At 41.9% G+C, this 13,288-nt stretch overlaps 1 protein-coding gene across 1 annotated transcript; it reads left to right on the forward strand.

Annotated features, from left to right (window-relative positions):
* The first annotated feature begins 1,028 nt into the window (after positions 1-1,028).
* ccnc (cyclin C) lies at positions 1,029-11,534 on the forward strand. The gene is made up of 12 exons (XM_064339145.1): positions 1,029-1,217; positions 2,337-2,443; positions 3,902-3,986; positions 4,572-4,641; positions 5,028-5,079; positions 5,454-5,509; positions 6,716-6,751; positions 8,001-8,092; positions 8,187-8,254; positions 8,766-8,845; positions 8,943-9,061; positions 9,629-11,534. Exons 1-12 carry the CDS (start codon positions 1,186-1,188, stop codon positions 9,681-9,683), a joined length of 852 nt encoding a protein of 283 aa, XP_064195215.1. The 5' UTR covers positions 1,029-1,185; the 3' UTR covers positions 9,684-11,534.
* The last annotated feature ends 1,754 nt before the right edge of the window (positions 11,535-13,288 follow it).

A 13,288-nucleotide genomic window follows, 5' to 3' on the forward strand; every position in this document is an offset into this window, starting at 1 on the left:
TGTATGTAATGAAATTGTGATCGGCAGCCTTTTGAAAAATAGATAAAGTAGCTGAAAACAACCAAACAAAAAGGTATCCCTACTCGGAATCTTATTTGACGATATATTGTGTATTCATCCTAAGGGGACCCTATTTTTTGACGCACAGAAAATTAGAGAGCAACGCTGAGCTCGTGAAGCTGGCAGTTGTTGCTGGCTACAATTGGAGACTTCCGGTTAGAGGATTTCACACTAAAAGCTCGGTAAATGCAATGATTTCATAAGTCCGATTTTGTCCTTTTTTCTTGTAACTAATGCAGTTGGCTATAATTACACATTATATACTCATATATAAACCCATACCTTTAACATTATGCAGTCCTTTCTGGAAAAATTATTTTTTTTTATGTAGCCCGGCCATGCATTGCTATATATTGTCAGTTCAGTACTGGCTCATTGTTTACCAGATTACTGCCAAAACTAAAAATTGTTACAAAATGAAAGGGGGCATTTATTTACTCTATAGACCCATACCTATAACATTATGTAGTAATTTCTGTGAAATCATGTTCCTAGCAATTGTTGCTGGTGTTTTAGTGTAGCCCGGCCATGCACTTCTATGCACTGTCAGTTCAGTACTGGCTCATTGTTTACCAGATTTCTGCCAAAAATAAAAAATTGTTACCAAATGAAAGGGGGTAAACATTTACTCTACAGGCACATATCTTCAAGATTATGCAATTTTTTTTTTTTTTTAAATTTTTTTTTTTGAAATCACGTTCCCAGTAATTGTTGCTGGTGTTTTAGGCTTAATTTAAACCAGCCAAACAGCAAGCTAGTAATTTACCAGCCAAATAGCAAGATAGAAGCTAGTAGCTAGCGAATATGTAAAAATTGTATCTGAAATGTGTTTTTCTTTTTTTTAAATAAAGGTAAGTCTCTATCAAAGCTCAGAAACCGTGGTTATTCTTTTTTTTCGGGACTAATTAACGCTATTAACGTTAATTCTGTGCTTGTGTTTTGATAGAAACTCACCGGAAGTTTTGACCGGAACTTATATACAGGAAGTCTGATTGTTGCTAGCTTCACGGGGCTGCTGTGCTGTTGGATGTCTGTTGGATAGAAGTGTTTACTTTGTTTTCCTGATTTTTACCGCATTTTATAAACGCACAATATAGGGACATATTCTACCTCAACTCATATGCGATGGCAGGGAACTTCTGGCAGAGCTCACATTAGTAAGTAATTCAAATACCACCAGTTCTGGCGAGTGGGTCTTTTGTTTTAGGCCTAGCTTGCTAGCCACCGTTTTCTAGCTGAAGTATTTCAAAGCTTGCAAATTATAGTACTGGCATACACAGCTATCGCAGAAAATATGCTTATTCACATTGATATGTATTTATCGTGGTTGTTGCTGGATAAAAATACGACTTGGTGACTGTGGTTGTTCTTGCTTGTTGGAGATGTTGGCTAGCATTGTTTAGTTTTCAATTCTGGCCGAACCGCTTTCCGTTATCAACGTGAAAATCAGTCAGCGAAGAAGCGAGTTTGATACAGAGCTCAATTAAGATATCTTGCTAACAACCTAACTTGTTAATTACACGCTTAAATATTTGCGGTTTGAACAGGGGAGATTGCAGTCATGGCTACATTACCCCAAGAGTTGTCCACGTATCTTTGCTATTACGGCTAGCTAGCTAAGTTACCATTGAAGGTGGATTCTTGTAGCGAGCTTTATGTATAACGTATCGTCAACTAGCTGGAGTTAATATTTCAGATTGGTGGACTACTGGTTCAGTTGTCTAGTTTTTTAAATGCAAAGGACGGAACCGACACTTGGCTATTCCAGGTCTGTGAAGGCTGTATTTTTTGTGTGTGTTCCACACGAAAGATGTAGACTAAGCGATACTAACTTAAGAAATATTATCTATAATTACGTCAAAACCTGGGGAATGCAGAAATGCTTTTTTATTGCTGGGAAGTGCAGATCCCCCATACAGCCCAATTGAATCATCGGGGCACACAGATAAGTTTCTTCACTCATGGGTTTACAGAATGTACCGTGCGAATTGGGATTTGTATTATGTATTTGACTTATTTATCTGCAATGGGGAACTTGACGCACATTAGCATGGTACATCCGGAAAATTGACTCTTGTCCCTGTCTTTTTATTTGTATTATTCATTTTGGAATAATTCTGTTTGCTTTTTAGGCTGTGTTAACTGTAGCAGTTTTACCAATCTGTAATACATTTTTCACTAGGGGAATATAACAGAAAATATTTCAATATTTGACTTGTTCCTACTGGACATAATTTAGGTTGCTTAACTTGGTGAGTTTTCTTCCCCGTGGCCAGTCTACAGTGGGTCCTTGACAGGCAGGACCTGATGAAGGAGCGGCAGAAAGATCTCAAGTTTCTGACGGAGGAAGAGTATTGGAAACTACAGATCTTCTTTGCTAACGGTACACATTTTGTGGGAACAGTGAGTCTATCCGGATAAAGGTCAATGAGGAAATAAATGGGGGTGGATTCAAAACTTTAAAGTGCAGTCTAAATGCATTTGCTTATCAGCCCCTTAGTGCGTTAGTATGACTAATGAAAGTGCCGGTAGATGAGGGGTGGAAAATAAGACTTCTCACTTAGCAGTTAATGATTTGGACGCAAGCCATGCAATTAAAAATGTGAATCAATATAGTGCGACAGTGTGGAATTTCTGGGAATTTTTTTGGGTCCAGCGAGCGTTTGCTGCTTCTTGCATCGTTTGGTTTATTTCTTTAATTCATGTTCTGGAAAACGCAGTCGTCGATAACTGTTCAACCAACAAAAGAAAAACGGAAAATTGGCTAAATTGGACATTTACCATAATGCACGAAGCGGTGCCCACGGAAAGTCAACAGCTATTGTTCAGCATGGCCAACTCCACATTTACGGACTGTCGTTTATACGCATAGTCAGCTTGGATTTCTAGCCGACATTGGGTTTAAACTGGTAGTAGACAATAGGCTTCCACAGGGGGAAAAAATGCTTTGCCACTTTGTGCGATTTGACTTCGAAATGCTGTACTAGATTAATTTGCGCCGTGCATTTGTCGAGGGCATTCGTATTTATTGCATAAAAATTAGACTGAAGACAACTTTATGGTTTTAATTACCCTATGCATACTCCTCATGAGCGTGCAAGAAAGCTTACCGGTGACACGTGTCCGCACAGAGAAATGTGAACGTAATAACCCCGTTCAAAATTCCAGCTAAAACCAGCTGGTATTTTAAACTAGTTTAAGCTGTGTGTTCCACACTTGTAGCTGGTCGTAACTGATCGGTGGCTGGTCAAAGCTGGTTATGGTGATACAGGAGGCTGGTGGTCAAACTGGTGAACTAGCTGACCATATAGACTGGTCAGCTGGCAAGCAGCTGATTGACCAAATAAAAGTGTTGAAAACACATCTTAAAACAGCCTGACCAGTTTAGGCTGGTTTAAGATGGAATTTTCAGCAGGGAGGATTTCCACATTGAAGAGTTTGGTTTTAAACTTATAGACACATTATGTTTTGTCCATTGTAGATTACACAAATAATAGCCTACATTATTTTGTTGATTTGTTTTAGAATATCAAATCATTTGCAAGAGGGACATTTGCAAATAGGTCTTGTTTATCAAATTAAGTAGGCTATAAGTTAAAGTATTTGGTGGGCTGCTGGCATTATTCATAAATTACATTCTTTATTTCTGCTTGAAGACAGTTTTGAAATTTCAGTTAAAGCCAACTCATTTAACTCACAAAAAGGGTACATGTTTTCAAATTGCTAATCACAAAAGTTTTTCACAGAATTGCAAAGCTCAAAAGGCACTCGCATACCTGTAGAGGCTTGCTTATGCATTTAGTTTGAGAAGTGTGTAGTTTGACTTGTCTTCCTGCTACAGTAATACAGGCCTTGGGGGAACACCTGAAGCTCAGGCAGCAAGTAATTGCCACAGCAACAGTATATTTCAAGCGCTTCTATGCCAGGTAAGTGATCAGTGTTATGACTGCAGACCAGTGTCAAGTGCACATTTTAAATAATTTATCTCACTATGTGGTGATAGAAATTGTACATTTTGCATACCCCTGAGAATTTTCTGCAAAGCATGGCACTAACCAAAATGTAAAATCTTGGGAAAGTAGAATTGTGTTTTACATGGGCCTGTGCATAAAATGAATGGAGTTTACAGGCATGGTTTCAGGTTTCCACTGTCAACAAATGCAGCTGATTTCAGTTTGTAATTGACTCAGTTAAAAATTAAACGTTTTTCAATATAAATTATTTTCCATGTAGCACATATAGCACTGTACATGAAGTAATAAGTTTATTTGATCTAAATTCCTGGGATTTGAATAAGGAGCATTTTTTAGGGCATACACGGTGATTGTTGGCCTAATGTGGCTTTAAGATACTAAATCATCCATCGAAAGACTAAAAGTGTCTAAGAGCAATTAGTAGCTTGTTACAAAAAAGAGTTGACTATTTGGTTGGAACTAAAACCATTTGCACAGTGGGCCCCCAGGTCCAGGGTTTGCCAAGCCCTGATGTATTGGCTTGTGATTTGCCCGCAGGTACTCGCTGAAGAGCATAGACCCGGTCCTCATGGCCCCTACCTGCGTATTCCTGGCATCCAAAGTGGAGGTGAGAGAGGCGTGTGTCTTCACTCCAAACAGCTTTATTCTACTGCAGGGGTTCACGACTGCCAATCTGTTTAGGGAGCTTATGGCAACTTGTGCTATTAATTATGTGATTATCCCCAAATGCCTTTGATAAAGTCATTATGTGTCCATGGAAAAAAATCTTTTTCTGTGGTCCAGCATAGGAGCGACTGAGCTTTGACATATAGAATAAAAAAAAAAAAAAAAAAATCCAGAATAATTGTGTTTGAATATAACCCAACATACACAGCATCCATTCAGGAATGGGTAATTGTACTGCTCTACCATCAATTCAGAATTGGAGTTTGTACTCTATTTATTTAATGTTCTTTCTGCTGATGAAAGATGCTGGCTTTTCATTCTCTCCAGGAATTTGGTGTGGTCTCCAATACTCGGCTGATCTCAGCGGCTACATCTGTGTGTAAGTTATGACACCGCATTTTATGTCGTCATCATTTCAGTGTAAACCAATTACATTTTTTAATTGAAGAAAATTTACATCAGCTTCATGAGTATTCAAAAAATAATCCACCTGAGGAGCTCTTTGAAATCAGGGGAACGTGTAAATGGAAAAAGAAATTTAAGGAACTCGCTTACGGTTTTATTTGAAGTAGTTTTTGTTTTGATGAAAGCTTTCAGAAGTCAAAATGTTTTTTTATTTAATAAAAAAGGGAACTTTTGATTGTAATGTGAAGCTGTCCTGATATAACTAGGGCAATTGTGGTCTGATTTCCAAACCATATGAATGCGCACTTTTGTGTGTACCCATTTTAAATCATGACTTTTTCTTTTCAGTGAAAACAAGATTCTCCTATGCTTTCCCCAAGGAATTTCCTTATAGAATGAACCATGTAAGTATACACCCCAAAGACTGTCTGTGTCCATGTATTTTGAAATCAGTTTGTGTTTTGATTTTGTTTGTTGTATTTTTTCATCTGATCAAATTAAAATGTTTTGCTTTTCGTTGTGAAGCACTTTGAGTTGCTTGTTTCACTGCATGAAATGAGCTCTACAGATTATTACTATGTGAAATGCACACTGCATGTAAAAAGCAAACATGCACACAGACTGTGATGTACAACCTGCACTGGGGTTAAACTGGTAATGTGCGTTAGATTTGACTCGTAGATAATAATGGGAGATATTACTGTATGCTTAAATTAAGTAACAATGAGTCTCTGTACAGTATGCTCATTAGCACTTCCATCAAGCTTGTATGGATGGAAAGTACTGTAAATTCCGGAATCGTTACCTTAGACACTCATATTAGTTATTAATATAATTATCGTAATTAGGGCCTTGTGACTCACAAGTAGAGCCGAGCCTACAGGAACAGACACGTACGTGACAGTTTCCACAGTGTCAGTGTCCATAATGCGACGGTCCGCTGTGTCAGTGTAACACAGGCGTGTTAAACTGCTATCCCAGAGGGCAATGGTGCCTGGGGCTTTCAGTCAGAAGCCACTTTGGGCCTTGGAAGCAAGCTGTGGACTCCAGCCAATCAGGGACTTAATTTAATCTCTCGAATGTGAAAAACCAGCACGTACTTCAGCCCAACGGTAGTCTGATGCCCTTGGGCTGGCGCGTCGGTCACAGTGTGTGGGTGTGGAAGAGATGGGGTTTTGGGGTCTAGAGGGCGGCCATTTGGGCTCCGGTGCCCCGCGTTGTTTACAGGGTGCTGAGAGAGTCTCAGGGCTGTGGGAAGTGATGTGCAGACAGGATGCCAGCTCTCCCCTTCACGGGCTGAATTTTTGTCATCTTTTTGCGAAGCAATTTGCTGTCCGGGGAGACGTGAGAGAGGCCGGCGTGCTGTTTATTTTTGGTTTCCATTAAGGCAGTTGAACCGCGTTGGTAGGTTGGCATGACATCACTGTGCTAGTTGTGTTGCCCGTTATTCATAGCCTGCGGTGGACGTAGAACAGTTAAAGAAGATTCTCCCTGGAGCTCCCCATGTAGAAAAACATTCTGCTCTGACATCCACACCTACTTTTCTGTACAGGAGGTGAGGGAAGGGGTGTCTTACAAGTTGAGAGCTAACCTACAATTTTTGTTTTCAGATATTAGAGTGCGAGTTCTACTTGTTGGAGCTCATGGTGAGTACAGCAAGAGTTGGAACTGTTTTGTCCTCTGTCTTCGCTCAGAGAACAAAATGGACTGAACTCATTTCGTGCTATAGGCTCTCTGTATGCCTGAGTTTGCCTTCTGTCAGTTTATACAGGTCGTGGGCTTTTCAATATCGGGTTACCACATTTTTCCATGCATACTGACCTGTCCTCTGTGGAAATTGCACAGGGCCTAATTGAAGTCATGTCACTGCGACTGCTCATTCACACATATAATTGACCAGTAATTGTGATCCAACCTGACTGGATAATAACAAATCTCCTGATGATATTTAAGTCTGCAGAAGTTCTTCTGCTAACCAGTGCTGTTCATACTTTGGCTAGAGTGTCACCATTTGAAAGTGGTATGGGCCCAGTATGAAGTCTGGGATCCTAGGCATTCCAGGTACCACCCATTTGAAAGGGAATTTATCCCATGTTTATAGTCTATCACCATTCAGGTTGTCTTGCTTGTAACAGTGTAGAAAGCATTGCTTTCTGGGAAAATGAGGCAGTGATGTTAAGAAAATAATGGGTCACCATGTGTGTTGTGTAAAATGTAGCTTGATGTTGTCTTTGTGGTATAAAGGGCTTAAAGCAGGGGTCCCCAGTCTCATCTGATAAAAGGGCCAGTGTGAATGCAGGTTTTTGTTTTAGCCCAGCACTACGATACCCGATTAAACTAATCGTGGTCTTCAATCATGACCTTGGTGAATAGTATCGAGTGTCTTCGTGCTGGGTTAATACAAAACCCTGCTCTCACACCTGCTATTTTCAGGTAAGATTGGGGACCCCTGGCTTAAGGCATTGGTACTCAAATCTGCCCCTAGAATTCAGATCTGGCCCTGGTATTCTTTTCTCACATAATTAACTGAACAATTAGTGCTACTGGTTGGCCAGACTGTCTTCACCCCTGACTCCCAGGTGAAGGGAGGGTGGAAAACCAGCAGTTCTTGGCCCTTGAGGTCTGTGATTTGACTAACAATGCCTTAAGGTATCTCAGGCAGTATGATTTTAGTAGAGTGCAAATGCAGCTATTCATGCCTTTTTCCATAGCTCCTCATGTTATGTTATGTTATAAGTTCACAGACCTCGGCTGCTTCAGAATGATGTCTGATAATTTTTTTACGTCTGATAAAGTATCACTACTTGCAGAAAAATGGCTTAAAGATGAAATGTTGAGGGGTTGCATTGGTCTCTTGAAGTTGACTGACTGACTGGTTGTGTTGCCCTCTCGCAGGACTGCTGCTTGATCGTGTACCACCCCTACAGACCGCTGCTGCAGTACGTGCAGGACATGGGGCAGGAGGACATGCTGCTGCCACTGGCATGGTGCGGTAACGTTGCGGCGCTTCCGCACGTCGCGTGATGTCATCAGCGCGCGCCGCCGGTCGCCTCACGCCTGTCCGTTTGTCTCTCTCTGCAGGAGGATTGTGAACGACACGTACAGGACCGACCTGTGCTTGCTCTACCCGCCCTTCATGATAGCCCTCGGTAAGATCCCTGTCCGTTTGCACAGTCTGTGTGTTTTATGGGGTTTGTTCAGCGAATGCGCAAAGTCTAGTAGAAGTGTAAATCAGAAAAAAAGGATGCTACCTTGCATTCATTAACCATTATTCTCCCTTAATTATTCAGGCCTTTGACTGAGCTCCACTATTACTGTTTTGCACTTTATTTTAAATTGTCTGCCCTCTTGACCTTATCTTGTTTTTCATTTTACGTGTTATTTTATTTCTACCCTGTTTTATCTTTGCACTATTTTTAATATATTTATACTGTCTAATTGCTTTTTATCTTGCACTATTTTAATATACTTATACTGTTTAATTATTTTTAATTGTCTTGTTGTCCACTGTTTATTGATGTAAAGCACATTGAACTGCATTTAGTTGTATGAACTGTGCTATATAAATAAACTTGACTTGACTTAATCTCGAGACTGTGCTTTACCATGCCTATATAAGACTGTGTGATCATTTTTCTCCCAACTCGCCCTCCCCTCCAGCCTGCCTCCACGTAGCCTGTGTCGTACAGCAGAAGGACGCCAGGCAGTGGTTCGCCGAGCTTTCCGTGGACATGGAGAAGGTAAGACCGTGACATGGGATTCAAACCATTTGATTGGCTGCGTTTGAAGCGCCCGTGGAATGCGGAATGATGTTGACCCAGAGCCTTGTGGATGCAGATCCTGGAGATCATCCGCGTCATCCTGAAGCTCTACGACCAGTGGAAGAACTTTGACGACAGGAAGGAGATGGCGGCTGTCCTCAACAAGATGCCAAAGCCCAAACCTCCGCCAAACAGGTGGGGATTCTCCATTGCTTTACATTTAGCCTGGTACACCCTTATCTGCAGGGACTTCCAAAAGTACATGCAAAAAGAGATGGCGCTAAGCTGCTCGCTTCACAACCGTAGTAGCGGTCATTACATAAAGCTACGAGATGTTAATTGTTGGAGATTGAGAATGCAATGCCGTTCATGGTAAATGGACAGAAGCTTTGTCCCTGCAGGTTACAGCGCTCATCTATGTTGTTGCTTTTCTGTTTTTCAGAATCATTTTATCATGTTTTTACTTTTTCTCACAATTTTGAGTGGCCTGTCGCAATCAACAAGTGCAGCCAGCCACTGCTTATTTCATGCCTATTTACTGTGGTCTAAAATACAAAAATCCTGCTAACCTGTTGTCTCTGGCCTATGGTACTCTATGTTCACTGAGATTAGATTCACAGTTCGCATTCACATATTGAAATCCCGCCCCCAAAGTTTTAACTCCAGTTCCATTGGTCGATCTGCGATTGTGGGGAAAATCGGGGGTCCATGCTGAAATTCCGCTCTCACTGACGGGCCGTTTGTGATTATTCACGTTCGCAGCGAGAACGACCAGAGCTCCAACGGGACCCAGAACTCCTCCTACAGCCAATCGTAGGCGCCGCAGGGCTGGAAGCACAGGGACGGCGGGGCTGCGGACCGCTGGACACGCCCTTTTCCCAGAGGCCTCCTCCTGTGTGCACACCTGACCACGCCCCACCGTCTCCGCTTCAAAGCGCTGTAGCACGTGCACAATCCACGGGAGGCCACCCGACTCTCAGGCGACAGCCACTGACCAATGGGAAGCCCTCCGCCTCTGTGTGTTGCCAGGCTACTGCCAACGGAAGTCCTCTGACTCTGTGTTGCCTGGTTACCCATGTGCATTGGGAGGAAGTCGCAGTACACTGTGCAATGCTTTCGCAGGGGAGCACCTGTCTATGATCCTGACCTCCTTGAAAAGCCCCACAGAGCTGTAATTAGAGATCTTGGTTGATGGTGTGAATCTTTGTGCTAATGATGTTGAGGCAGTGTGTGGATTTGAAGTTGTGGGGTGGGTGTTATTGGTGGGGTGGGGCAAAGCTGTGTATGTGTGTGTGTGTGTGAGTTAGTCTGTCAATGAGTAAGTGAGTCAGTCAGTTAGTGAATAACGGGTTGGTTGTTGTGACTGCCTGTGTTATGATGTAAGTAGACATGCCTGTCCAGTCATGTGCGTGCGTGTGTGCATGGGTGGGGATTCATTGTGCTCTCAAGCCATGTGATTTTGACCATGGATTTCTGAGGTAAAGTGTAGTTTTAAAACAAAAATCTTTATTTACCGTCATAGCAAACTATTTTCCTTTTCCTCTGTTTGTAAATAGGTGTATTTTGATTGCTTTATTACTTTGTCCTCTATTGCATCTTGTTTTCAGAGCACAGTGCTAAAGAATCCAAAGTGTCCAGCTCAAGTGATCCCACAAATCATGAATTACAAGGTTTACCCACTGGACTCAAATGTTTTATCATGATTTTGGCTCCCCTTTTGGGCCACTACAGTGTTTATTTGATTTTATTTTAGTTAGAAAAAAATACCATAATGGAAATGTAATTATGGTAATCACTTTTACCAGTCGGAAGCAAAAAGGTGTTGAGTGCAACATAACAGTATGAGTGTCGCCTCTATCCAGTGTCAGCTGTCACTGTTGCCATGGCACTGGCCTATACCCCCCCCCCCCCCACCCTAATCCGACTGTAGAGAGAGAGCACATAGGTGCCGGCACAGGATAGCTGGCAGTATATGTTACTGTGACAGGTGTTTCCATGGCTCCCAAAGCAGCCTTAGTAATGACGTCTGCTGCCGATTATAAAACGATGAACTGTATTTTCACTTGCGACTGGCCATGCGCAGCAATGCGAATACAATGCTAAAATGGCGGCATTTGGGCCTATTCCAGTTTTCAGGCCTTTGCCACTGTTGGGAGAAGAGCCAGTCGCACGGCGCTTGCGTACCCCTGTCTGTGTGTACCAGGCGTTGCGCTGCTTTAGCGCGTAGGCTACGTTTCCCCGTACGCGTTTGAGATTTACGCGAGATGCAGGCAGGAATGGGTTTAAGTTACTCTCAAGTACTCTGATGTAAGAGGGAGTGCTTGAATGCCTTAACGAATAAAGCTGCTGGTTTTAAAAAACAAAAAAACAAAACTTGACAACGCTTGGCCTGCCCTGCCTCCGACAGGCAGACCCAGCGGGAATTGAGTACAGTCACGGACGGGAAGATTGTCACAAAAAACTTTGTTCTTCGTTGGGTTATTTTTGCGTTGCTTTTCAGTTTATCGACATCTTGGTTTCTCTCACGCACTTTTGCTTCTCTACAGTTTCATTTTAATTTGTGTGCACTCGTTCCAAGTACCACTTAAACATGAATTTAAGTATTACTTGAATTATTATTATTTTTTAATCTATGGTAATAAATGACCATTGTGGTAATTGAATGGCTGCTTGTGGGTTGGGTCCTTCATTTTGCTGACACCCACCTGGGTGTTAATTGGGTTTGCTATCCGCCCGTCAGCCGGGATGGAGACGAGGGGAGATATTGGACTTAAATAAACTTGGGGATGATTAAGCGGTAAGTGGAGAGTAAGTGTTACGGAAACTAACAACCGGCAAGTCACAACCTCATTTGAACTCCTTGCCCGAAAGATGACTTCAGTGTTGCATGATTAGATAATTGTTCCCACCTGTGTTTAAATGCACAGAGGCGCTGTTTCCCAAGATAGTCCAGTGCAGCGTCTCTAATGGCAGCTCGTTGTGCAACAGCCGCTATAATGAGGAGGCGGGAATTGTTGCTAAGGTAGGTAATCGGAAATGTAGCGATGACTGTGCCTGCTGGGAAATTTGGGAGCCTTTTAGAATTCCACTACTTTGTTTTTTTGCATTATTTATATCTTAAAGTCAATGAATGAAGCATCAGGGTTGCTGCCAGTAACCCCTGCAACTACACTTTAATGTAATGCAACAGATAACACTTGAGGTTTTAAAGGGAGGTGTGGGGAGAGAAGAGGTAGTGTTAAAGGATGCAGATACAGTCAATTCGCAACAAAAAAATTATTAGTGGTCTGACGTCAAATATGCGGGCGTCAATGTGTCATTTGATTACAATTCTTTGAAGTGCAAGTACAGGTTTTTATCTTCTATATTTATTTTTTACTATTTACATTTCCAGAATAACTTCGTTTCATAAGTACTTATGATTTTGTGTTTTATGTGTTATTGGTATTATGTTTTAGAGTGGCTATGTGAAAGCTAAATCATTCTTAATTGAGCTGCAAACTTTCTGAAGTTTGGCTTGCATGGAATTTCTAATTAGAAGTGTGGGTTTGCAGAAGCTATTCCCAATCAAGTGGCAGTCATATTTTGTCTTGAGATGGATCTCGATCAGTGAGACCTCCCTGGGGATAGGCTTGGGAATTCTGACCTTCCTTGAAGCCGAATCAGTCTTGTTGAGGTGTTCAGCATACCGGCCATTCAGTCACCATGGAGTTTCAACACCAGGGTCCACTCAGTCGTCAGGCCGTTTACCACCACAGGCAAATGTAGGGAAACCAATTGCATGAAATACAACATATAACATTGTAGGCAAAAGTGAGGATGCCCAAAAAGGCTCAAAAACATACGTAGTATGCCAGTCTCTCGAAGTGTGAGAAGTCAGCATGTGCGCCAATGTGTCCACACTGTCCGCTGCACATTTTCAATGAAAAAAAAAGATAAGAATTCATCTGTGTTCACTTTGTGCACATGCTTATACTCAGGAGGGCCTGCATGATTCATTTCGAGCAGCTGTGTGTGCAGCTGCATCAGGAAAGCGAATTCTTCCCTGTGAGCATGGTGATCTTTTACATCACCCCATAAAAACTATATCTGGTTGATTAGGACAGTCAGGTGATGGAGTAGAGTGCAGTACAGTGAACTGAAATGGTACACATTGATGTTGGCTGGTATCTCCGGGGAGGAGAAAAATGAACTTCCATATGTGCATGCTCAGTTTTCAGTAATAGGAAGGGAGACACACTCAAATGGAGGCTAGAAAAAACTAGATTGGAAGAAATTTTGGGAGGAACCCGGCCCCAACCTGAATTTATGTTGTAACCATGCAGCCATACATATATATATATATATATAAAACCCACAGCATATATTCATTGACTAGGCTAAGCTACCTTCCTTCCTCTGTGCCATAGCTCTGGAAAATGC

This window comes from Anguilla rostrata, chromosome 6 (assembly GCF_018555375.3).
Source record: "Anguilla rostrata isolate EN2019 chromosome 6, ASM1855537v3, whole genome shotgun sequence".
In the NCBI taxonomy this organism is placed as follows: Eukaryota; Metazoa; Chordata; class Actinopteri; order Anguilliformes; family Anguillidae; genus Anguilla; species Anguilla rostrata.

Coding starts and splice junctions, on each gene's coding strand:
- ccnc (XM_064339145.1), top strand. CDS start 1,186: ATGGCAGGGAACTTCTGGCAGAGCTCACATTA. Junction 6,752..8,000: donor TCTACTTGTTGGAGCTCATG/GTGAGTACAGCA, acceptor GCCCTCTCGCAG/GACTGCTGCTTGATCGTGTA. Junction 8,093..8,186: donor ATGCTGCTGCCACTGGCATG/GTGCGGTAACGT, acceptor CTCTCTCTGCAG/GAGGATTGTGAACGACACGT.